Source organism: Melopsittacus undulatus, chromosome Z, assembly GCF_012275295.1.
Source record: "Melopsittacus undulatus isolate bMelUnd1 chromosome Z, bMelUnd1.mat.Z, whole genome shotgun sequence".
NCBI lineage: Eukaryota > Metazoa > Chordata > Aves > Psittaciformes > Psittaculidae > Melopsittacus > Melopsittacus undulatus.
In genome coordinates, this window is record NC_047557.1 from 77513386 (window position 1) to 77540971 (window position 27586).

The following is a 27586-nucleotide window of genomic DNA, read 5'->3' on the forward strand; positions in this document are numbered from 1 at the left end:
GTTCTGCAACAGAATTATTTTATTATGTGACATTTTTGCCAGAAATCACAGAACTCTGTTCAAAGACCTTGCTAAAGAGATAGTTGTTTTCACAGGGAAAATGGTTAGGTGCTGTTTTTTTACACTTGGTTTTATTGCTTGCATGTTCCCTCTGTGATGTTCTGTACAGCATTAGGTGATTTTTTTGTTACAAGTAATTAAAATAAGCTATTTTTGTCATCCTGGCAGTCTTTGCTTGTAGGAATTCTGCAAGACACTAATGGCTATCTTGACTGTACTTCCAACTATCAACAGTTGGTTACTATCTTGTCTGTGGACTTGCCTGAAAGCAGTTTGTTTCAAGGTCTCACAATGTAAAATTAACCCTTGCCCAGCCAGAATTTATTGTAAGATAAATCAAAGTCTTGAAGTCTTTCTGAAGCTGTGTTAACTTTAGTGGCTTGAAGGCCTATTCCCTGTTCAGTGTGAGATTAAAGCTACCTGATTGTGTACAATAAGCCACTCAGAATCTGCCCTGGACTGCAGATATATTCTGAAGTATTTGTTTTATTGGTATTATTTACCTGATTTTTCTGGTAAGGTACTTGGAAGTATGATTTTAAGCAAAGTGACATTTTATTTATTTATGCAATTACAGAAATATTGTTTGTATCTTTTGTACAGAAATCTTAAGAGGTAACATGAAATAGTGACTACACACTAAAATGCATCTTTCACGCTATCAACACCTGAGGACTTCACTGGAACTTAAACTTGTATTTTACATTACTTAGATGTAATACAGAAGAAATGTACGAGAATGTAGGAGAAATAAATCTAATGTAGGAGACATAAACTACTTTATCTTTAAGTTGTCTTATCAACAGAAAACCAGGCATTATGCACAAAAAAATAAAAATAAAGCTCTGGGTGTGCAAAGGTTACAATGAAATTAAAATATATCACAGTAATTCTCCATTACAAGAAAACATGAAAGAATCATGGGATAAGAGAGGCAGTGAAAAGAGTCTCAAATAAATATGCAAATGTTTAAGAACATTTTGTGGTCTGTAAGATGTCAGAAGATGGTCTATGAGTGACTGCAGACATCCAACCCTTCACGCTTCTTGCCAATTCCTGTTTATTTCGAGAGACAAAGAAAGTGGAAATAGAACTGTCAATCTTTAAGCTAATTATTTGTTGGTTGAAAATGAATTGTGGCAGTGTCATTGTCTTTTTTTAAAAGAAGCTACATATACCTTCACTTAGAAGAAGTTGATAAATGCTGCCTAAAAATCACTACACTAAAATTATGACAATATAATTAGATGTAGGTGTTAATTACATTATCTGACTTGATTATAGATGAGGCCTGTGCATATTTTCGTCACATATCTGAATCTCGTAAGATAATCACAGTATTTGAAGGGTTGAGAAGGGTTGACTGGATTGATAAGGCAAATGGAGAATGTTTTATGTATTTTAGATTCACAATTTATTTATAATCATTCTTTTCTTTTTCTATAGGGATGCCCTCTTCTTCTTTATTAGTTTATTTGCTTTTAGCATTATTCTTTCATTTCACATCTGGAGAAACAGAAGTGAAGTTCAGTGGACAAACAGAATTTGTAGTTAATGAAACAAGTACAACTGTTATACGTCTTGTAATTGAAAGGACAGGGAAGCCTGCTAACATCACAGCAATTGTGTCGGTAAGAAACTATGCCAGTTATATTCTCTGTAAAAATGAGCATCTTTCAGAAGTTTTGAATGTTGCCTGTCATTATTAAGCCAGTGAAAAGAAGGGTTGTATTTCACTGGAACAATGCTTTACTTTGAAGAAGGAACACACATTTTCTGTAACTTCCTGCTGGTTGCATCAGTGGTTTCAAAATTATATAATAAGGACCCAGCTCCTACTGCTCATGCAGAAGTTCAAACTGATATGCTTATTTGATCTTCATTGTGTCTGTGAGCACATAGTGAAAATGTGGATATATAACAATTTTTCCTGTTCCAGATTACTTGTAGATTCTGCAGTTTGAGTCTGAGTCAGATTTCTGTATGAATTTTAAAAGTTACATTGTTCAGTTCATTTGGAGATCAGAGTTAGTGTTTTTACATGATCTCAATTGTATTTCCCTTAAAAGTTTAACCCCCTCAGTGTGCTAGATCATATGTGTATGGAGCAAGATCTATGTGGTATGGCATGAGAATACAGCAGTGTACTGCTTATAAATTTCCACTGTCTATAGACAAAAGAAATTCTCTATGTTCCTGTACAGTATTTTGTTCGCCTGTAACTGGCATATGTCTTAGAAATTACAAGGAATAGAAATTGATCTGTAGAGATTTCACACTTTATTAAGATCTGAGGAGAAAACCTTGAGAAAATGTGGCTGTATTTTGAAACTAGTGTTTACTGATGTAGCAAGCAGAATTCCTTATTAAGGACCTGAAATTCCAAAATTTGTGTGTAACATTAATATTTAGAGCTGCTCTTTTAGGAGGATGTTTATAGCCTGTTTTTGTAAGAGCTATTTGCTTTGTGTTGGCTTAGATACATTAAAAGTAGTTGCCATTATGTCCTGTGATAAGTGAGAGCCACAAAAATATCTGCCATGCTTTGTTTCCTCTTCACTGAACTTCTGATTTCAGTGTTCTCAAAGCAAAAATAGTATTTCTCAGAATGGTTTATTCACGCCTTTAGTGCCTGTAAGGATGGTAGTTTCAGGTGTGGCAGCTATGCTGATTCAGTTGCTACTCTTCATTTAGTCTCAGCTTCCAACTGTAAACTTAACCTAGACCCTCCTGTCTTGATGCTGCTGTCTTTATAATCTCTCCTCTGGCCACCTTACTCACAGTAGAATCAGTGGTTTTTCTTTTACTGACTGAAAGGAAAACAGGGCTGTTCATTACAGAAGACTTCATTTTGCCAATTTTGGCAATTAAGATTTTAATTTACATTGAACGTTGAGGCTTCTTCTAGTCCCTAGAGTGGGGCAGGAAGCTGGAGTTACATCTTAGGGTAAATTCAATGGAGGTAGGGTATTACAAGGTATCCAGATCTCTGCTAGGAACAGCTTTTCCGTTAAAATTTGGTCATATGATGCATTATGCAGAAGATACCCAGTTGCAAAGGAAGGAAGTAATAAGCGATTCTTAATGAAGTGTTGCATTTATTTTGTTTTTCTGGTTACTCAACATGGATACAAGGGGCTATCATCTGTTCCTTCTGTCCAGAAACTGACTGTATGGCAGTATGGGGAAATTACATGGAGATTTATGTGCAAAGAAGAGTGTGTGAAGTCTGCTAAATGAGTCCAGAATAATATTATAGAAGATAGTGGGGGAAGGAGGTGGCATTCAGTTGTATATTTATTGCAGATTGATGGAGAAAACACAGGAGACTTTTTTGACACATACGCAGCTGCATTTATACCTGATACAGAGACAAATCGAACAGTGTATATATCTGTTTGTGATGATGATCTTCCAGAGGCTGATGAGACATTCACATTTTACTTGACACTACCAGTAAGTCTGAATTTTTCAATTTATCTCTTCCCCAGGAAACAGCAGGTAATGTAACAGAAATTAATTGTATTCCACAGATTTCAGTGGAATCTGAATCCTAATAGTTAAAAGCTAAAATATGGAGACTAGCCAGGATAGTGCTTACTGTGCTTTAGAAGGTTTTGCCACTCCTGTGTGTGGTGTTGTTTTGCCATGTAGACATAGTCTGAAACTGAATGCAGTGGGCACTGCATTAATCTGTGGACATTAGATTGTGAAGACACTCTCAGTCTTTCCTGTCTTCCTGCATAGACCATGCCTGGAAGTAGCAAAAGAAAGTGAAAGACTTACAGCCCTTCAGAAGATGGTAAACAAGACTTACCTAAACCAAATAAATTCTTAAACCCACTTATTTCTCCTTCCTTCTTTCTTTGATTTGTAAATGTAGCTCTTTTTCACAACACTCTAAAGGTTTGTGTCCTTTAGCTGGTATCAGTAAAATAGCCTCAAAGTTTCAGTTTTATTCAAATATTAGGAAAAAAAGAACAACTTTGGAGTTCCTGGCAGTGCTACGTGCTTCATATCTAGTTCCCTATTGCTATGGTATTACTAATAGATTGCCAAACTATGATACGTCATTTATAAAGTTTGTTTCAAGCACTTTGTTTTTGACTGTATAGAGTGCATTTCCTCAATAATTAAGAATTACTTCAGTGCATTCTATTACTTTAAGCAATTTTCATTGTAATATATAACAAAAAGACGTACTATTTGTCGCAGGCTAATATTTATTCTTAAAAGTGAATTGAAATGTGTGAGCTTTACTGATCACCATGTTTAATGCCTTATTTTATTCTGTTAATTTTAGAAACCATCTGCAACGATAAAGCTTGGCTCACCCAAATCTGTCACTGTAACAATCTTGTCAAATGACAATGCCTTTGGAATAATATCTTTTAACATGGTATGGCTTTTTATATGGTATATGTGAAAATTTTAGAAAACATAAAGGTGAAATTGTCACAGAGGCTGTTTAGTTACTCAGCTGAATCCAGTGAAAACTGATTCTGAGTTACATCTTTGAAAACATCTATAGAGGTAATTCATACATATGTATGTAATTCATACATATATAAAGCTTTAGTACTTCTATATGTTTTTAGGTGTTCAGGCCTAGCCTGAGAGTCTCACTCTTGGATGAATATCTATGTTCATGTTAAGCATAAAACTTTAGTTTTTCAGTCCCACTGCCCCTGCCATCTGTAAGTCAAGATCTAAATACACAGAGAAGAAGTGAGGAGTAATAGTACAGGAAAGCTAAAAATGCATTTGGGAATCTTGAGAATATATACATTTCCCTATGTTTAGTAAGAAATTCCATACTTTACACTCAAGTTGAGAGAACATCATCTTGATATATGCATTGTTTAACAGCTGCAACAAGACGCTGGTGTGACTCTAGTGGTGCAAAGGGTATTAGCAATAATTCAAAATTTGTGTTAGCAGAAAGAGAAACTGTGCCTTATTGTCAGCATTATAATATTTGTGGAGGACTTCCTTGAAAAAGCACAAGAACACAAGAACTTTTTAGCTTGGCCGTACTAAGCCATATTTCTCCATGAATTGGTGTAATTCTTGAAAATCTTTCAGCCATGACAGCTTAATAGACAGACCCCATTTAGCTAGTTACCTAATAAATTACTTTTTAATGGAGAAAATCTATTTTTAATGGCATTAGGAACTCCTATGCATACCAGTGCTAATATGCTGGTGCTTTGTGTATGTTGATTACGTTAATTTATAAAAAACCCCTACTCTGCTTGCATAACTTGTGATGATTTCTAGCTGAAATCTTTAATGCTTTTTATTAGCTGAACTAATTGGTTGCTAGGAAATGTATGCCATCAGTGGACTGGTTTGCAGATTGGATTAACTTGTCTGTGGGAGTTTGGTATTTCTATGGTAACAGTTTCTTCCTTCTGCTGTGATATTTGATCTGTGCCTGATAGCCTGTCCTTTTTCTTCCTCATTAGTCTGCCTTAATCACAGTGAATGAGCCCAGGGACAGAAATGAATTTGTGCCTCTCACTCTAATTAGGGAGAGAGGCACCTACGGGACAGTCACCATAACTTTTGAGGTGAGTTTATCAAAAAGGCTTCATACACTAGTCTGTTGGATGAATCTTTGAAGTTATAATCATACCTTATCAAAGTGTTTATTGCAGTGATAAGAGGGGCAAAATACCTATGTCTACATTTGTTAAAATTGTTTCATAAAATAAAAAGATAATACCTGTCAATTAGAAAGTATTATAATTATCTGACTGTTTAATTTGAGGAAAAATTAAGAGACATTAGAGAAAATTCAGTGTTCTCTGTCACTTAGGAAGATATTTGAGACAGCATTAGTTGCTATTACTAGAAGATAATGTGTATTAAGTGTGTAAGAAATGTCTTATTTAATATTTCTTCAAAATGTATCTGTATTTTACAAAGAAACATCTGAGTGAGCTTTTGATGCTTCTGACAGCCTTGAGCATGCAAGTATGAAAACTCAATATTTACTGAAATTCTTTAAGACTTCAGTTTGAACTTAAACTTTTCAAAATAATTAAGCACATTGAATATTTAGGCCATTAATTATGTCTTTAGTTTGAATGTTATTTTGTGGGTTTTTTTTGGAGGGGGACTTTTTGTTTGGTTTGTTTTTTCTTATCTAGATCTGATTCTACTTTAAAATTACACATAAATTCTGTCATATGAGCATTTATCAGTTTTCTGGTCTTGTTTTGCTTCTGAGAGTCTTCCTTGCCTCATAGGTTTCAGTATTAACTGTAATTCCTATAATATCACAGGTCAAGATAAAAAGGACACAAAACTAGCAACTGCTATTATATCGTCTTGGTATTTATTATGAAATAATAGTTATTTAAATGAAATTAGAATGAATATCCTTTTTGTCATATAAAAGAGTCACTTATGCATCAGTAGATCCCAAAGAGTCTTTGTAGACCCATATGGAAGTAGCTTTTTTCCTCTTTTTTTTTTCTGGCAATAAGTAAATTCTTCAGAGTGGTTACTCTTGTTTACTCCATCTGTCAAAACCAACAGATTTTCACAACTGGATGTTTGTGCCTATGAGAAGGAGATGACTAAATTGATAATCATTTGTTTTGCATGTCACAAACTGATTATTGTACTTGTGCCAGATTTGCATTCATGTCTTATATATTTCTCATTGTAAAATCAATTCTTTGCAGATAAACGATGGACCAAACCCAGCTGAAGAAGACTTAAGTCCAGCTAGAGGAAATATTACATTTACTCCTGGAAGGTCAATCTTGATTTATAATGTAACAGTGCTTGATGATCAGGTAAGAACAAGCTGACTTAATTTTTGGTTTGGATGTGTAGAAGGTTAACTGCTGTTCTGGAGAAACTTAGAGTACTAAGTTACAAAAATGCTTGGTTTAAATAAGGTTCAAAGTGCTTCTTCTTAATAAGGTCATTTTAAAGTTTGGCTTTATGGCCCTCATTTTATCCTTCTAATGCTACTACCTCTGTAGTTCTCATCAGTGGGTATTTTTAGTTTCTAAATGTATTCTGGCTGCTCTGACTAGACTTGTAAGGGGCTACTGCAGTAAATGTATAATCAGGAAAGTTTTATACTTTTTTTTTTTTAGATGAAATACTGAGGTCCTTGTTGTATGGCCAAGGACTAGATACAGGTTTACGTACTAGAATGATCTTTCTATATTTAACTTTTTAATATTAAACTATTTAATTTAGAAAGAAAACTATAGAAATTATTTTTCTTTTCTTTTTTAAATTTGCTCTGCTTTTCCCTAATTTTCTGCCTTGCAAATTCAGGCTATCTTTGATTAATGAACACAGGCTATCCTTTTTGTCTTTATTAATAAAAGGGATCTAATTGTAACTTTATTCACATGGCACATTTTTTATTACATCTTCAATGGTGCCTGTGCAGCTTCTCTGCCTTCAGTTAACAGCGCCTAGGAATCCAGTTTATTCTTTGTTAACCTGTTTCACAATCATGTGAAGAGAAGACATTATGAAAGAATATAACACACTGAATATTCACAACAAAAATATAGATTGGATAAATGTATATGTTTTTATATAGATAGGTTACAAGGTATAAATATGTTTTTAAAATTGCTAAAAATAGATAAAACTCATAAAAGAAAGGCAATCTTGTGAAACACATAAACACTAGGTGCTAATGAAATTTTTTCAATTTTTGTATTGATCTTTGGAAAAAATACATTTATATGTAGTAACCCGTAAGCCTTTTTTATTGCATATTTCTGTTAGTTGCAAAACCTGGGTTTCCACATTTGTACTGATATTTTTAATCTTAAGAGAGTATGCTGGACTGGTGTGCAGAAACCTTTTTTTTAGATTAGATGTAGACTAATTTCTGTGACTTATACACAGATAGAAATCATTAGGCTTTTTGGGAGGATGTGATGAGGTTTTTTTTCCCCTTGCAGAAATGCTCTCAAAGTTCTGTTTCTCAGAGTTTGGTCTGTACAGCTGTGGCTGGTCCACTGGAAGTCCTCACAGGTATACATGAAAGATTAAATTTGTGTAAAAGCCCTTTATTGATGGTGATGATAATGGAATTTGCAAGAAGCCAATGTTACTCTCAGAACTTTGAGCTTTTAGGATCTGAAGTTGAGAGAAAAAACAAAACAAGATTTGTTCTGAATTGGGTAGCCTTTTTCCTACAGAAGCTAGGGGACTGCAGATCTGATCTCCACAGCACTACATATACAGTTATTTGATTGTATAGATTTCCTTTTTTTCAGTGAGGAATAATGGAAACTTTGTTAAGGAAAAATGAAAGAGGCAAGGCAGCACTGGAAATCCTTTAAACTGTTTGTTGTCTTTGAAGTTTGACTGTTTTTTAATTAGTCAGTCATGATGCCATTAAGAACTCCAGACGGGCTCATTTATATGGGATACTAAGATGTATATTGCAAAAACAACAAACTCTGTAGATGCATTTTGACTTTTCTCTTAAATGTACATTTTTATGGTGCCAGGTGGTATATTAATGAGTGAACTAAACGAAATGTAAGTTAGCATCTATTCTATGGTAAAATAACTGTTGTACAAGAAACAGATGACTGAGAGCTTATAATTCTCACGCTGACAAAACCCCCTGAATCAGCCAACTACATTATGCAAGTTTAATTGCCACAAGCCAAACAGCAGATTGGATTAGCATCAACTCTAAAGGTAGTTGCATGTCTGCTCTCTTGGCCCTGGAAAAAGATCTGAGGGTGGCCAATTAACAAATGAGCGTGAAAGAGAAGAAATATTGGACAGCAGGGTTTTCAGAATTCTTTAGTTCAGTAAACCTTCATGAAAAGGATTTGTCAACTTTATAATAGAGTATTACTATTAGCAAAAAATTGGTAGTATTGCCCTGAAATTCCTCTCAGAAGCAAATAATGCTAGTTTATAGGAGTCCACAGCAAGGCTGAGATGCACAGATCATAAATTATTTTTAAAGATCTACTTTTACTAATATGTATCAATAAAATAATCACAGTTTCCAGTGAAATATGATTAGCAAATGAAAATGTGGGGTATAAAATGTAGGAATATAAAGAAAAAAAACTCTGTAATTTTCAGTTTATAATCCATTCTCTATTGTCTGCTGCATTGGATACTGGAGAAGAAATAGCTGAAAATAAAATGTAGTTTTAAACAGTCATTTGTAGAAATGCCAAAGCCTAATTAATAGCTGAGTTCCAGAAAACACTTTCTCAGATCTATGATGGTAATTTTCTCTGGGGATGTGGGGGTGTGTGAATATAGGATTTGTTCCTTTTCTAAGGAAAGTTGTGTTCATAAGTTATTCCTGTATCCTCTTAGGCATGCGTATGGGTAAATGAGTATCAATCTCAGAAAATCAAGATGTAAATCTAAATAACTGTGAGGAACATTTGTTTCTAAATAGAGCTAGCTTCCAAAAGTAGAATTTGGATCTCATCATAGTCTCAAGTTGGAAAGAACTAGTTTTTTTCTGATTCTTGTCTATTTTTCATTTTGTTTGGGTTTCTACTCTTTTTCGTATTGCCAGAGAACAGAAAGTACATTTTAGAAAATGGAAACATTAAATATTGAGAAGTTATTTTCATCCAAACTTAAAAGCAAGACTTCTGTTTGCTTTAATGTGAAATGAACAGTTAAGTTTGTATTATTTCCCTTTTGTGCAAAACACATTAAGCATGTTTCTCATTAAGAGTGTGCTGTAGGCATGCAAATTGTAACTTACACCCAGTTGCTAACATTATTTTTCCAGGTACCTGAAAATGATGAATTGTTTGTTGTTTACCTGAGGAGCGTGGAGGGAGGTGCTGAAATCAACACCACAAAAAATTCTGTTCAGATTAATATAACGAAAAATGACAGTCCTGTGCGCTTTGTTCAGAGTGCTTATATGGTACCTGAGGAAGTTGATGTGGTAACAATTCAAGTCGTTCGTGGTAAGGATGTGAGTGGAAACCTAATTGGACCCGACGAACATGAAGTCTCTGTGAAATATGCCATCATAACTGGGAATTCAACAGCACATGCACAGCTTAATGTAGACTTTTTAGACCTGCAGCCAAAACCAACTATTATTTTCCCCCCTCTAGTTCATGAAACATATGTGAAATTTAAGATTCTTGATGATGCCATACCAGAAATTGCAGAGACCTTTCAGATTATGCTTCTTCAGGACACTTTGCATGGAGATGCTGTTTTGGTTAATCCATCTGTTGTTCATGTCACCATCCAACCCAATGATAAACCCTATGGAGTACTATCAATCGACAGTATCCTGTTTGCTCAGACTGTTATCATTGATGAAGACCAAATTTCAAGGTACTACAGATCTTCAAATCTAGTATCAAATCAGTTTAAAGGGTTTGATTGGCATTGTTAAGCATCCTTAGGATTTCATTGAAAGTAAATATAAAATTACTACTGAAAATATAATGTAGAAATCACTTAGTGTATTGTTATTATTATCAGCTATGTCTACAAAGATTTCAGAGAAGTGGGAATGCGTAATTACAAAGGAAGTTATTTATTGTGTGTGAACTGTATGTAAAAACTATGTATTTATTAACTATATCAGAATACTGAAAAACCCTGAATCTAAAGGCAGGATCAATAAAGTTATGATGCTGCCACACACCAGTTTATACAAGTGGGAAATAGATTCCCGGCTTCCTTCCCTGGTAAATTTTTGCTATATACAAAAGCAATCTTTGTTAAAAAAAAGAAAAAAGTTGATTACCTCCCCTGAAATTCGTAGTTTAAACTTAAAACTAAATTAAATATTTGTAATTTTACAGAGAGATTAAAATCAAAACTCTGTACAAATTTTACAGGTAGAACTGATACACAGTATTGGCAGTTTCACACTAAGAACAGTTTGGAATTAATACTTTACAGTATGTAAAGCCCAGCACTTCAGCATTCATCTTGCTTTCTCATACACAGTAAAGAAGTAAATCTTGGTTCCTAAAATTTGTAAGTCATGATTCCCAGACTTTTTCTTGTAGTCATGTGATTATCAGAAGTGGAAAACATGCTGTTTCCAGTATCATAAATATTGATAACAATATTTTAATACAGCAGCAAAAAAGTATAGAATCATAGGATTATTTGGGTTGGAAGAGACTGTCAAAGGTCATCTAGTCCAACCCTCTTTCAAAAAGCAGAGACATCTTCAAATAAATCAGCTTACTCAGAGCATTCAGAATCATTATTTAAATGTTCATGCCTAACAACTGTTCTTATATAGTTTATAAAATGCTTTAGAAAGTTAACAGAGAAAAACATTTCTGAAGCTTGACATGTATTTCTCAAGACAAATGTAAAACATGAAGTCTTCACTTCTCAGTATCTTTATTGCTGTAAAAAAGTAAGTTCTAAAAAATATCTTGAGAGAGATTTCAGAGAGCTCATGAACAAGCACTCTAAGGAAAGGCTTCCCTGTGTGTTTTATCACAAATTTTGAGCCAGACTCAAATATCAGTTGCAGCAGTTAACATTTATTCCACTTAAGTCAGTGTAAATCTTTCAGAGAATCAATACCTAAGCAAACCAGTATTTATTTTTTTATATTGTGGGGTTTTGTTTTCATTCAAAAACATAGGTTTGAGGGGATCACAATCATAAGAAGTGGTGGAACACATGGAAATGTTTCTGTTACCTGGGTTATAATCCGAAATAGCAGTGATCCCTCACCTGTGACTGCAGACCTGTATCCAGAGACTGGAGAGATATGTTTTCATCAGGGACAGATGCTGGTAACACTTCCTCTGAACATTATCAATGATGATATACCAGAAGAGGCAGAGCCTTATCTTCTAAAACTTTTAGCTCATACAATACAGGGAGGTGCAGAAGTCAGTGAGCCATCTGAGGTAAGTCTGCTTTCAGAATTCTTTTGGGGGAGGTAATAATAGGAAATATGGGACTTTGCCAATTTTGATAGTACTGATTGATTGGCTAAACTGGGCTTCAATAAAAATCAAACAAATTAATTCTTGATCTAATTTTAATATAGAGAGCCATAGCTGAAATATTTGGCTGAGGATACTATATAAAGCCAGATCTCTTTAATGCAGTAGCAATCAGCTTAGATTATTCTCAGTATATGTAACATTGCATGAATGCTGTCTTAAGTGACTTTTTGCTAAGAGAAGGCAGGAAAGTTATTTTCACTTGCTCATTTGCTGTCTTAATGATTACTGGAGTGTTCTACATAAAGTAACAGCTTCAGGAGGAGGGCTTGGTGATTAAAACTGTAACCTTTTTAAATAAAGGGTGGCTAGCATTGCTTACACTTCATTACTCAGGTCCCTACTTTATCATTCTCAAAAATGGTTGGGAAGGACTTGGTGAATAAAATGAAATTTTTCACAATTGAAAACATTTTAAGATAATTCACTTTGGCTGCTGAACCAAAAAAACAGTTATTCAAAGCTCATTCTGGCACATGTGTGATGCATAGTGGGAGAGTTGCCACTATCAGTGTTGTGCTGCTTGTGCACAAAGAATCTTTGGGGCTGTAGATCTGATTTCTTTCTTGAGTACCAGGTTCACTAAAGAGAAAAATGTATGATGACAGCACAGGCTTTCGTGAAAGCATGAAAACTATGGTGTGTAGTTAACTGTAGCATAGAGTAATTGATGCTGTTTTCTGTTTTGCAGCTTCTGTTTTACATTCAGGACAGCGATGATGTTTATGGCCTAGTAAAATTTTATCCTTTGGAGAATCAGAAGATTGAGAGTAATCCTACTGGGCGTTTTTTATCCTTGAGTTTTGCAAGGGAGAGAGGAGTGGTTGGAGATGTACAGTTGGTTTATACTGCATTGTATATTCCAGCTGGAGCTCTAGATCCTGAGAGAGCAAAAGGTGGCATTCTAAATACATCTAGAAGAAATAGTCTCATCTTTACAGAAGGACAAAAACAACATGCTTTAAATATACCAATAAGAAATGACGCATTTCTTCAAAATGGGGCTCATTTCCTCATACAGGTATTGCAGTTATATTTTGGGGCTTATTTGCCCTGTGTAATATAAAAGATAATTTAGTAGTGTCTCTTTACTTTTAATTTAATTAAAATACTCCAACCTAATAATAAATAAACCAGAAAAAAGTGATTAGTTCAGTAGATAAAACTGCCTTATTTAGAGATGGCTTCCATAAACATACCATAAAGATCTTTATTCCTAATAATTATTTACTAATTACACCATTTTTCAAAAGTAGACTGTTATAACAAGATTCAGGTATTAATCATGGAATTTGAGAAAATGAGATCAGTGTTGCAGAAGTTAGTTACCTTTTGAGGCATGTTTGTCTGCCACTTTCTCTGGCTACATTTGGCTTTCAGTTTAATAGAACAAAGGTTCTTAAATTACAGAAGCATGCAGAACTTTAGAAATTATAAATTTGGCCATTTTTTTCCTTTTTTTGTTTTGTAATTTGTAAGAAGATAATTTCTGTCATTGCTAATTGAAACTGGCTGGAAAAAATCACTAAAACTATGTTCTTGACAAAAAAAATGTATTTCCAGAAAAAATAATTAAAGAAAAAAATTCATTTTCCAGTGAAGGTTTTCATTTTTCACTGGAGAAAAACACAGTACAGAACTACTGAGGATGTTTTAGTTGCTTCTGGGATCTTGAAAAATTTCTTCATTCTATCTCCTTCCCTCATTCCCTTAAAAAAAAAATTATTGCCAGAATTATGTCGTTATTTTACTATTGTTATTTTTTTTTGCATTCATTTAGGTGGGTAATTGCATTCTGGAATACTAGAATAGGTTAGTATGTTTTACATCTGTGTGAGATACGAAAGATCATCAGGAGAATTGAAATATCTATTTCCAAGCCATTTCCAAATGAATTATAAATAGCATTGCAGTGTGGACTGTGAACAAAATGCACATAGAAGAAGTATTTCAGAATTCAGGCAGTTTGCCCAGCTTTTCAAACTGTGGCTTTTTGGGAGAGGGGGAGTGGTGGATGCTCTGTTCTTTCTTCATGAACCATAAAAATCTTTTTATTTGAATAAACAAAATCAGAGGAGCTTTCCAGGAAAAAATACTTCTTTTGGAGAAGGAAGAAAAATACCCCAATTTATCACTATGACAATCCTTCTATATGGTGAATAAACAGTAATCACAGTGAACATGTTTAGAATGAGAAGTTTATAGAGTTTGTACTAGGAACAGTAAAAGATTGACTCAGAAATCATGGAGGAGAAAATCATGCTTAAACACAACTAGAGAACAGAGAGGAACTGGAAAACCGAGCTTAACATTCTTCAGTGACATCTTTGATTAAATAACATATTTTAGTCTGAAGTGCAGTTTTTGGTATGGGCAGGAAGATTTACTAATGCAACAACTACTTGTCATTATCGAGTTCACAGTGCATTCTTTTCTCCTAATGAACTGAGTTGCCTTAAAAGAAATGCTGAGCTAAAAAAAAAAAAATAAAATCCCAAAACAGTAACCGAGTTCTTCATTAATTTCTACTTTAATATCAAAGTTACTATCCCGGATTCGGATCATTTACAAAAATGAATTGTTTCAGCTGTGTAGTATTTCAGAAACTTTACAGAGTTAATGACCACACAGTGGTCCTCCGCCTATTGTTAATTCAGGATCAGTGCCTGGTCTAAAAAAAGCTTTGAAAACAAGTGAAACAAGCAGACCCACCACATATTCCTCATACTCTCAGTAACTAGCTGGTATGCCTGAGAATCAGTTACTGAATACGATATTTGCGTAATAGTTCCATCTATCATCATATAAAATGGTCATGAATGTTTTAGTGTGTTACTCAAGCAATGGTAGAACAAAATATCATTCAGCCCAATTATTTTATATAGCTTGGGTTTCAGAATTGAAGGGATTTAAAACTCATCAGTTGAAATGGTGATTCATGATCACTGTATGGATTTAGATAAGGCCACTTTCCCCTGCTCCAGCAAAACCTTACTATATGGTAATATCTGGTAACTCCAAGCAAAAAACATCTTTGTGGGAGTTAAAAGGTAGTTGTCATTGGTGGCTCATGCACTAGTGAAATGTATGCGGAAGTATATGCAAATCAGCTGTGGGAACATTTACTGTAATGGTGCATGTAGACAGAAGCACATGGTATAAATGATACTTGAAAGAACTATATAAACAGTCAAGTTCAGCTTTCTTTGCTATGTCAGTACTGTTGCTGGGTTGAGGGAGTGATATATTCCATCTAAAGAAAGGGTAAACATTTTTCTATTTCTCATATATTGTATATATTCTCTATATTTATTTATACTAGTAAATAAATCATCAGAAATCCAGTAACAAAAGGAGATTGCAGTTTTGAAATACGCTACTGATTTTCAATTCTGAATGCAGTTCGAGCGTGTCAGTTCTTATAAACAGAGAAGTCCTTGAAGCTGTATGAGTGAAAAAAGATTAGATCATTTGACTTCATCAAGTCTGTAAATTATTACGGCTCCAGTGACTTCATCAAATTTTCAATGCATGGCACAAAACATTCAGGACAATACCTTGGGCCTGTACCTTATTCATAGGTTCTAGCAGTGACTCAGCCATTCTCAAATGTTCATTCTCTGTGGAGATACATCTAATTGTGGACACAGACATGAGTTGTCTGGGACGTATACCATTCTCCTGACAAAGTTCAACAATATCCATCTGATTTCTTTGACATCCACTTGCACATTTGCAGTAAGAAAACTTTATTCTGGCAATGTTTTGCTCCCTGCATGTGAAACTTATTCTGAAATGTCAGAATTGTTCTAACTTGATAGTAAGGCTTCTTATTTCGCTGTTTTTTCTTTCTTTTTCCTACAGCTGGAAACTGTTGAGCTGGTGAATAGAATTCCTCCAGTCCCACCTGTGAGTCCTAGATTAGGAGGGATTCAAAATATTTCTCTAAGGATTACTCCAGATATTGCAAACGGAGAAATAGGCTTTACTAGCAATCTTCCAGTTATTCTTTCTGAGCCAGAAGATACCCCTGCTACAGTGGTAAGTAAACCTTTTTATATTGTCCCTTAGTATAGAACATTTATTTAGATGAGCAGTTTACCATGTTCAGTGTAACATTTGGAAGTTAATTGAGAAAAATCCCTCCTCTAGTTCTGCCTGATCCCAAATATTCCGGTGCTTTAAACAGATAAAGAAACTGCGAACAAAAAAAGGCAAAAAAGCGCTTGTAAATCTAAGGTCTGAAATCATCTGTTAGCAAAAAAATAAGGTTGAACTTTGCTTTCTCTCTGAGCATCTAAAACTGGTTAGGTCTTGATCTTGATCTTGATTAATTAGTGATTTGTCATATTAATAATCTGGCTTCTCCCATATATTTTAAGTGGTTAAAAGTATATACTTTTGTTGATACACCATCTTTGATTTCACATTTTATACACAGGTATGAGTAAAAAAGCTATCTGGTTTTCCAAATCACAAGAAACTCATGTGTTTCATAGGTTTCCATTGCATTGCATCGAGATGGGACTGATGGCCAAGCAACTGTGTTCTGGAATTTGAAACCCTCTGGTCTCAATCAAAAGGCAGTAACCCATGATGATATAAGTCCTTTTAATGGTTCTGTTGTTTTCTTATCTGGACAAAGTGATACTACAATCAACATTACTGTTAAAGCTGATGATATACCTGAAATGAATGAAACAGTGTTGCTAACTTTGGACAGGTATTTTACCCTAACCTTTATTTATATATATATATCAGTTGTAATAATGCATATCTAACAAATTAGTGCAGTATTAATTAGAGGCATTGCCTGTATTGTGTTTATGTGTCTGAATGAATATTAGGCCCTTGATTCAGACTGTGTATGGATTCTTCTTTGACTTCAGATCAATGGAAGAAACTGTGGTATTTATTGCCTAATTTTGTTGATATTTTGATGAAAATGTCTGCTATTTAGAAAGTTCTTTCAGCTTTGATATTTCATTACAGCTGTTGGTTAAAGCATGTATCTTTTTATAAAAGTAATATTCAGTGAGATAATGGGGAAAACGATGATGACGATGATGAGTAGAAAGCGACACATACCTCTGTTTCTGACAGAAAAAGATTTATAGCTAATGTATTGTTGCAGAATTGGATCGGGTTTTTGTTTATTGGATCTGCATGTTCAGTATTGCTTGCTCTTGGTAATTAGATGCTTCCTCACAGCTCCTGGCTTCCAAAATATTCCAGTGTGACTATCACTACACTTTTTGGCTACAAGGAAGGCAATGGTGTTTCTGAAGCACAGCATTTTAGTCTCCCTTCTCTATGAGTTTAGGATTACAGGATAATTAAGGCTGTAAGAGACCTCAGGAGATGCTATTATCTGTGTGTGAACGCTGCTCAGAATACTTAAATTAGTTCATATCCAGAGCTGTATTTCCTCTTTGATTTACTAGCAGGAGAATCTTGTCTGTGTCTTGTGTGCTGCTTCCAACAATTCAGTTGTCTGTGTAGTTTAGAAATACCACCACTTCTTCTACTACCTGCTAGTATTCTAGCATATATTTTTCCAATTTTTTTTGAAACATACTAATAGGGATCTGCCAGTTGCAGCATCCACATTGAACATCTACTACTTATAGAGTCCTTTTCTTATGCAGAAGTATTCTTTTCTTATATAGAAAACACAGACTAGTTCTTGGAATTTCCAACAGCAGATAACCATGTTGATTACATACTAGCAAACCAGCAACCACCCTCAAACTGTTGCTAATCATGATATGGAAAGCCTGTTTTTTGATCATCATTCTATCACACAGAAAAGTGTTATTCCATTACAGGATTGGCCTGCTTCTGCAAAAGCTGGCTGGCAGATGCATCTAGTGCAGCATGAGTTATTTCACTCTACCATGATTACTCCCTGCATTGGAAAGACAGTCCTGTTCAAGACAAAAACAAATGGAGGCTGCTGGCAGCAGTTCTCTGCTTTCCTTCCAGTGGATGAAACTGCTTCATCTGAAGGAAGTAATTAGAGTCTCTGGCACAAAGTGGAATGCTAATAATGGAATCATGGAATGGTTTGTATTGGAAGGGACCTCAAAGCTCATCCATTTCCAATCCCTGCGACAGGCAGGAACACCTTCCACTAGAACAGGTTGCCCAAAGCCCCATTCAACCTGACTGTGAAGAAGTTGTGTATGGTGACCAAAATATTCAAATAAAAGGGTATGAAACAAATAAATAGATAGACGAAGTGGACAGCATAAAAAAATTAACTTTTCAAGTTCTGACAGCCCTGTAACTGTGTGGAACTACAGCTTTCTGCTGCTCATTCTGAGTAGTAAGCCTGGCCAGTGTCTTGAAAACGATATCTGCAATGATGATTGAACTGGCAGCTGAACAAACATAACCAGTGTTCTGCCTTTACTGTGCATGGTGGAAGTAGCAGGTGGCTGGTAAAAAGTGTACCACAGGAAGCAGCTTTCTCACACTTGGCAAGGTCAGAGAGTGAAGTAAAGAACAGGTCATCTGGCCTGTAGAAAAAAAAGTAAGCAAGAAGGAGATAAAGTCTGAACTTTTCTTTAGACCTGGCTAGCATCACTCAAGGCTAAGAGTGAAACCTGGCAACTTCAACATTAGCAGAAGCCAAGAATTAAATGGTTGCAAAGATCATCCTTTCAGTATTTGAGATGGCTCTTCAAATCAATGTTGAAGTATACTGGCAGGGTTATGTGTGCAAGCCTGTGGTATTGCCTTCTGCATAGTTTCTATTTTGTGGATGAACAGAAGATTTCAGTTTTCAAGGCCTGGGAGCCAGCACCTCACAGCAGTAGTGAATTAGCATGAAAACAAAAAGGCACTGTGCTATGGATGTGCTTGTACTGTTTTATAAATTGTAGCATAAGTCAGTAGGAAAATAGAGCATGTAAGAACCTTAATGGACCCATAGACATAGAAATATGTTCATAAGCATTCTATTTACTGCAATTAGTAATAGCATAGATAAAATAATAAAAATAATTAGTTTTAACAAGGGTGTATTATTTACAACTCAGTAGTGTTGTTAAGGCATTTTACATTTTAAATGAGCTTTGAAAGAAACTAAGCTATTAAAAATAGTATTTTCTTCCTTGCTCTATGGCTTCTGTCCATAGGCCATAGATATTAAAAATAACTCTAAATTCTGTCCACAAAATGGAGGCCAATGTATATCATGAAGAATGTGCTTCCAAAGAGGACAGATGAGTAATAAAGATGCAAGACAGTCCTGTACCTACTGAGGCTTCTTCATATTTTCTTCTTTTAGGAGCAGCTCAGGCTGAATGCCTGCCCATATCTGAATAGGCCTGCACTGAGACCAAACATAAATAAAACCATATGTCTGTAGTGAAATTTGTATAAGAAAGAAGAAGACTTGGTCTTCTTGTTGAATGTGGGTGGAACAGGCTATGGAAATTGTGTGTATGCTTTCTGAAAGCATATATACACACTAGGTTTGTTCAGTTTACCTGGTAAGCACAAATAGAAATCAGTTTTCTAGAAATCTGATTGTTATTTTTTTCCTTCTGCACAACAACTTCTGTTGGCAGTCATCACCCCCTCAGTACAGTGCAGATACACAGCAATCAATTTGGCAATGGGCACAAGTGAAGGGCCAGGACCTCTATAGCATGGAGGTTCTGTTTGCTGACAGTGAGAGCTCGTGGACCTTGGGATGTGCAAACAGCATTGATTTTAATTTGTGAAAGTGATAATCCATAAACAGGTAACTGTTGAAATTTTCCTTATGCTCAAATTTTTTTTGAATCATGTCTCATATGATTTTGGATACCAAAACAGATTCATATACATATGTTGAAACATAAATTTTGTTTACTATATGTAATAAAGCAAAACTGAAGTAAGGTGGGGGGGGGGGAATTTTTGTAGTTCTGGTGATTTCTGTGATGTGATACAAGGCTTACATTGTGTCTTGAGTAAATTTAGAGAATAGATTTTTTTTTTTTAATTGGAAAGCAAAACACAGGTTTGACTGTTTTATTGTGAGATGTCAGTGTAATATTTTTATGTTTAAGAGATTATTTCATGACAAAAAATTAGCAAATCATTGAAGGCCCATTTAAAGCAGTGCATACTGCCTATGGTCCTTAATTCAGAGCTCAAGTAATATTTACATCTTTTGGGTTGCTGTCTGCACTGGCATACAGAGAAACACTAATATGTTGTTTCATGGAGCTGAGATTTTCTCCTGACTTGTGATTTCCTGTGATTAGTGTCTGTTTCAAGACTGTGTTTTATCTTTCTTAAGTAATTTTTCTATTAAGTAATACATATGATGCTATATGAATGAACTCTTAATTGTAAAACATCTTTTTCTTCAAGGGTTTGATCAGACTTTTGTCTGAATGCTTAAATAAGACTTTTTTCTAGGATGTTTAATTGAGTGCTGCTGGACATCTACTGCTAACTTTTATTAGTTTTAGAAGAATAACACCATATCTCCTACTATGAGTAACAAAAATTAAAATAGCCTTCAAAATCAAATAATTGTTGGATTAAACCTGGAGAGAAGGTGTTCCCTCTGATGAGAAGCAGTGTGGATTTTATAATGTGGCAAATCCTACTTTAAAGCTAGGTCCTCCCGTTAATTAAATCAGTAGATAATCCTAAAAAAATTGAAGAAGGGGTGAACACTGACTACAGCTCTAGCAAACATGTTGAGTCACATTCCACAGGCAATCAGAATACACCTTTTCTGAGATACCCTGATAAAAAGGAAAGTTTTTAGAGAAAAGTGTTTTTAAGAGTAACAGCAATACAGATTCACAATTGCAAATCAGTTCCTCAGGTGCCTTTCAAAACATTCGTTTTCTGGCGAATTCCAGACCTTGGTCCAAAGCTATCAATTTTGACAACATTGCATCTGTTAATCTTATTTTATTTGCAGTGGTGTTTTGTTGCTAATAACTTTGAAATTAACATGTTGCTTTAAACTTAGTAAGAAATCTTTCTGCTGTTATGTAGTACTCTATGCATAAAAAAAGTGCAAGAAACATTTTGAAGCTTCTGTTAGTTGTCCTAACTAATCTGTAGTTCTTGCTAAATAACAATTAGTGTTTGGGTTTTTTTTAATAAATGATTTCCCTAATGAAGAGTAGTGTCAAATGAGATATGTAATATGGGAACTGTTTTTTTTCCAGCTGTTTCATTGCAGAAAGCACAGTTAAACACTTTGAGATTGCACTTTTTATATCAGCATCATAAACATTGCCAGCACTTATGCTCTCTGGTAAAACTGAAATTTCATGTCCACAGATGGCCATTTTATAGAAAAAGTTAAGCTGAGGAGAAAGAAAGGTAAGTGGCTTTCTCAATGAGAAGGAAAGCTGCTGACAAAAAGGACCTGGGGGTGCTGACTAACAGCTGAACATGAGCCAGCTTGTGCCAGGCAGCCAAGAAGACCAACAGCATCCTGGCCTGTATCAGCACCAGTGTGGCAGCAGGGCCAGGGCAGTGATTGTCTCCATGTACTGGGCACTGATGAGGCTGAACCTCAAATCCTGTGTTCAGTTCTGGGCCCCTCACTACAAGAGAGACATGGAGGTGCTGGAGCAGGTCCAGAGAAGAGCAACGGAGCTGGTGAAGGGCCTGGAGCACAAGTGTGATGAGGAACAGCTGAGGGAATGGGGGGGTTTAGTCTGGAGAAGAGATGGTTCAGGGGGAACCTTATCGCTCACTACAACTGCCTGACAGGAGATTAGAGCCAGGAGGTGGCTGGTCCCTGCTCCCATGTAACAAGGCATAGGACAAGAGGAAAGAGCATTAAGCTGCACCAGGGGATGTTTAAGTTGGAAATCAGGAGTAATTTCTTCACAGAGAGGGTGTTCAGGCATTGGAACAGGCTGCCCAGGGCAGTGGTGGGGGTCATTGTCTCTGGAACTGTTCACAAACCATGTAGATGAGGCCCTTAGTGACATGGTTTAGTGGTGGCCTTGGCAATGCGGGGGCGACTGTTTGACTTGATGATCTTAGAGGTCTTTTCCAACCTAGTCAGTTGAATGATTCTGTCTCCTTACTCCCAGTTGAGTAGTCTCTAGTAACTGGAGCTGCTTGGAATGGCTATGCGACTGCATACAAGAAGCTGTTGTAACTTTTATTGTTGCTTCTGAATACCCCCATCAGTGCAAACCATTTGGAAATTCTAAATAGTATTTTTTGTTCTATTTCTACACTGCTGTTACAGGAGTGAAAAAGAGGTGGTTTCACATACCCAGAAGAGTGAAAGAGTACTCTTCTGATCCAGAAGAGTACTCTTCTGATCCTTATTAGACTCTAGCACTACTGTTCATTTCATCTTAACAGGCTTTTTTGACTCAGCTTTGTTTGGACTCATGCAGCGTAACTTCATAAAATTGAAAGATTATGTATTTTTGGCATGCCCTGTCACTTTCTGATGAATTATGTCTTAGCTGCTTAAACTTATACATACATATCAAGAACTCACTTGACATAAGGGCTCATTTGTATTCTCTGTTGTAAATTTTATTACTAAGAGCTAATGATACAATTAAGTTTTAGCATTAAAAGCAGTATAATAAATAATTAGCATAAATTTTGGCTCTGGAATTTTCTCTTTAATCTTTTCATTGTATTGATACTTTGATGGTTTTGTAACACTTCTGCGTAGATTTCTGAAAGAAGGGAAAATGTCTCAATATATAGTATTTTAAATCTAGCTACACTGAAAATCAAAGAGAAAGTTCCATTAATTCAGATCTCTTAAAAGAAAGAATCGAGCAGTGTTCTTGCTTTATTTTTTCAAACTTTTGGTTAAACTCTTATCTCTACTGAATTCTGAATCTGAATTCTTTTTGAGACTAGTGAAGTCAGTATGTCAGTTTGTAGATGCTGTGGTAATCCATTTACGGTATTTTGATAGGAGATACAGGTTTTATATGTAATATATATTTTATTTTAGATAAAGAAAGTCAAAGTTCATGGTTGCTATTGCAGAACAATACTGTCCTTTATCTGACTTAATGTTTATTATAAGTACTTGGCCAAAATGGACCAATTGAGAGATTAACAAATACTCTTTTCTTATTTTTGTATTTTTGTATGTTATATTTTTATATTGCTATTTTACTTTGATAATTTGGTTAATTGAAAAATTGTTAAAAATAAAGTTTGATGTAATTTAGTGCCAAAATAGTATTTCATATGTACTTGTTGCAGCTCCCACTGTGCTTCTCTGCTTTTGTTGGTTACTTTAGCAGACTGATGAAGCAACAGGTCGTGGCGGCATGTAAATGCTTTATGCTTTTTTAAAGAAGGGCTATTTATAAACCCAATTTTCTGGTGCCATTGTGTGAAGGCATAGAGGCTGGCAGTAATCGAGCTCTTGGAGGAGTGCTTGGTAGGGTGAACCATGAATGGGTCTTGACATGCTGAATTGGTCATGGCATCATTTCTTCTAAGTGGGAGCTGCCCACTTGCTCCCATTTGTAAACAGGAAAATGCCAAGCAAGTAGTGTTCTCATGAAATGAATGTTATAAGTGTTTGGAAAAGAAAAAGAAAGCTTTGTGGTTTTTTTTGTGTGGTTTGGTTGTGTTTTTTTAATTATTATTATTCTTTTCTAAGATTAGTACCATTGAAATTCTAGCAAGTGGCACTTTCATTCCTTCCCCCATCCCCTTTCTTTCTTTCTTTCTGTGTTGACAGGGTAGAGACAGAAAGGTTTGTCGTGTACTTTGGGTAAGTGCAGTGAACTGTGGTTTGTCTTCAGTGAATCGATGCTTTGTTTTACAAGTGATTGCTTTGGACAGAATCTGCTTTTATCATTTCTTTTCCTCTCAGGAATCACGTCTTCTGCATCTCATCAGACAATGCATGCTTACCCTTTGGTGTTTCATTTGATGGCATGGGGTTCTTGCTTGAAGGCGTTTCTTTATTTAGGATCTGTGAATGATGAAAGTTATGAATGCATGGCTTAGTGTTTGATATTGAACCATTCGATGCAATAATGATTAGTTGTTTTAAACTGCCAAGAATACAATTTGACCAAACGAAATGTCTGAACTGACTGGAATTATAGAGAGGTTGTTTTCTGTAGTTATTTTGTTTTTTAATAACCTACATTTAGTTTACAAGTTATTGTGTCTGCTGACTTATTTTTTATGTACAGTAAATATGATGTTACCCTTTAAAAAAGTTATTTCCTATTTTCCATCCTGTATCCTCAATTTAGGCTTTGCTACAAGATACACTGATATTTAATTTTGTGTGTTTGGATGTCCCAGTTATTTATGGAGTGTTTGTGGAAACAGTTCTGGAACTGATTTCAAATATTGGCTATAATAGATTACATTTTTATCTATATGGAAGAGTGTTTCATGAAAGTCTGGGTTGTAGTACAGTGAAACCAGGAAAGTTTTTATAATATGTTGGATGAAGAATTCATTGACATTTTCTTCAGGAATGATGGAAAATGCTCAGAAATCTAAATACATAAACTACCATATAATAAGCCATATTCAAACCATCAGTCTCCATTCTTCAGCAGTAGTCCTTCTGGCATTTTTTATGTGGTGAACTTAAAACAATGTCATTGAAAATTACCACATCTGAGGAAATGAATGCAAGAAATGCACAGGGTTTCCTTCTTCTGTCAGATGTGACCCGTTTGTGTTCATGAGTAAGACCAAGATGGTGTGGCAGCAGCCCAGGGTGAGAAATCCTTCACCAAGAGGAGCTCTGTCTGATCATACCTGCACCCTTCACCATAAACCTATGCACCATAAGGTGTATAGGTTTTAGGCATATATAGGGTTTGTGAGTAAGGGAGAAGAGGAAAGAGTCTGAGCTACTGACAGTAGGTCCAGCACTTCCTAGAGCCAGGCTGAGATCCTACAGGTAGTAGGAAAAGTAGGTTTACACACAAGAAATCCACATTATTGAGGAGCAAGTCTCTTCCTATTTGTAGCAGTAGTAAAACTTGTGGAAGAGGGTAAGAATATGTAGTTGTCAATGTAATTTCGGTTTGTGTAAGTGATTTTGGATTATCCCTTATATTTTGATCCATATGTAAGGTAATACTAAATGTGACTCTAACTTCTTACTGCACATTCTGTATCTTTTCTTGTGTGTTTTGTGGGTGTGTGACTAAAATACCCCAAAATTGCCAACAATGAAAACTAGTCAGAAAACAAAGTTTCTTTAGAAGCAAAGGTTCTGCTTACAAATGGATAAAATATACTGATATGTCTTTCTTAATTAATAATATTATTTGCAGGTAATTGTTTCAATAATATATTTGTAAAATTGATCAGTATTCTGATGTTCTTCACACAGGTGTGTCTTTATTTGCCAAGCAAGTATTGCCGCTCAAAAAACCCTTTTGCCTTCATTTTGCAGGGTCAGTGTGGAAAATCAAATACTGAAATATGGGTTTACTACTCGTGAAATTATTATTTTGGAAAATGATGATCCTGGAGGATTATTTGAATTTTCTCCCTCTTCCAGAGGTCCCTACAGTATCAAGGTAGCTATCTGAGCAGTTTAATAATTATGGATAATGTAGCTTAAGCAGAGTGCTAGTAAAAAGCTTGATTTCCTTTCTTACAGGAAGGGGAGTCTGTTGAACTGCAGATTGTCCGTAGCAGAGGAAGTCTCATAAGGCAGTTTCTACGCTACACTGTAGAACCAAGAGACACTAATGAGTTTTATGGAAGCACAGGGATTTTGGAGTTTAAGCCTGGTGAAAGAGAGATCATAATTACTCTTCTGACAAGGATGGATGGGATTCCAGAGGTAAAAGTTAATATTTTTCTTTCTTCAGATTGTATTCACAGGCATATAAGTTTGTCACTTAATAAAACGCAACAAATATATAGGGACACAACGCGTGTTTCATGGTTTTTCTGCAGAATGCCTTCCCAGGGTAATCTGGATGAATAGAAGGTGTCTTTGGGTTTAGATGTCCTCAATGGATTTTTTTCTGTGAAATCAAACATTTCCATATTGAATCCATGTATGTTATCTATTATAGTCTCTGGTAAAGAGTGCCGTTGTTCAGTTGAACTGTGTGGAGAGCCACTTACTTTTTTTGTTTCTTCTCTAGTAATTTTCTGGTGGTTTCACTCAGTGCTCATCAGTCTAGACTAATATTTGCCATACAGATACACAGATGCAATGCTGGTTTCAATGTCCCTTGAATTATTATCTGTGAGTGTTTTTCAGGAAATATATAATGTACAAAGTCCCATTAGACTAACAAGGCAAGCTGATACATTCTTTTTGAATTAGCTTACTGCCAATGCTTTTAAAATCTTTGTTTTCAATGTTATAAAGCCACGAATTAACAAATTTTATGGAAAAAAATGCCTTTCAGGAGCATTAAAAATATATTCATAGTAGTGAATTGATGTGATTGTAAGCACACAAGATAAGTCCTTGCCTACAATAATGATAGATTTTTTGGGAAAATGATGCTAGCAGAGATAGCAACTTGTACTTATTTCTTTGTTCTGATGGCAATGTGCAAACAAGTTGTGCATGTAAAAAAGTGTGTGTGATTTCCTTTTGTTTAAATTTGTATCTTTTTTTCCCAGGCCAGGTACTGTGGAAGTTTGCCCATTTGTTTTGGATGTGAGTACTGAATATGTCTTTTTGTTCTGACTGAGTTTTCCATCTTCTAGCTGGATGAGACATATTCTGTAGTCCTCAGTGGCTACAGTGAAATGCCGGGCAAGCTGGGGAATGCCACAAGGGTCAGTATAACCATTCTGAAGAATGATGACCCACATGGTGTCATTCAGTTTCTACCTGATGAACTATCCATAATGATAAAGGAAAGCAAAGGAGAAATCATCCACGCTGGTAATCCTTTTTATCAGAGTTACTGCTTTATCTGCTGCCTGCCTCTGCAGGATTTCTGTTTCCCCATTTCACCTCTTTAGCACAATATCTGACTAGTCTTCACTCAGGAGTTTCCATAATGGTACAGTGCTAGCATGATTTGCAGTGGGCCTGAGAAGCCAGAGGGATCAATCCAGTAAAAAAATTACTAGATAATATGCCAAGCAGGAGGGACAGAGTATTGATGTGGGTGCAAAGTGCAGACTGGAGGTAGTAGCTCTGCTTGCAGAGAGCAAAGCGTAATGTGAGAGAAGAACAGAGTTAAATCTTCATATTTAAAATAAACTATCTGGGGAGACCATGGAGCAGCTTCCAGTGCCTAAAGGGGCTACAAGACAGCTGGAAAGAGGCTTTGGACAAGGGTCCATTGGGACAGGATAAGGGGGAATGGCTTTAACCTGACAGAGGGGAGACTGAGATGAGATTTTAGGAAGAAGTTTTTCCCTGTGAGGGTGGTGAAGCGAGACTGGACAAGGATGGGGCTTGGAGCAACCTGGTCTAGTGGAAGGTGTTCCTGCTTGTGGCAGAGGTTGAAGCTGGATGAGCTTTAAGGTCCCCTCCAACCCAAACCATTCTATGATTTTGTGATTCGTGTGAGTGGCTTCAATTTATCTATCTCTTTTCAATTATC

At 35.5% G+C, this 27586-nt stretch overlaps 1 protein-coding gene across 1 annotated transcript in view; it reads left to right on the plus strand.

Moving 5' to 3' along the window:
* Positions 1-1508: 1508 nt before the first annotated feature.
* Positions 1509-27586, plus strand: part of ADGRV1 (adhesion G protein-coupled receptor V1) — a 264845-nt gene continuing 238767 nt past the window's right edge. Inside the window, exons 1-13 of the mRNA XM_031046194.2 lie at positions 1509-1691; positions 3367-3516; positions 4364-4459; positions 5529-5633; positions 6756-6869; positions 9833-10398; positions 11681-11951; positions 12742-13071; positions 15915-16091; positions 16550-16773; positions 25453-25579; positions 25663-25848; positions 26736-26916. Coding sequence (XP_030902054.2) covers positions 1509-1691; positions 3367-3516; positions 4364-4459; positions 5529-5633; positions 6756-6869; positions 9833-10398; positions 11681-11951; positions 12742-13071; positions 15915-16091; positions 16550-16773; positions 25453-25579; positions 25663-25848; positions 26736-26916 — 2710 coding nt within the window. The remainder of the gene's footprint in view (positions 1692-3366; positions 3517-4363; positions 4460-5528; positions 5634-6755; positions 6870-9832; positions 10399-11680; positions 11952-12741; positions 13072-15914; positions 16092-16549; positions 16774-25452; positions 25580-25662; positions 25849-26735; positions 26917-27586) is intronic.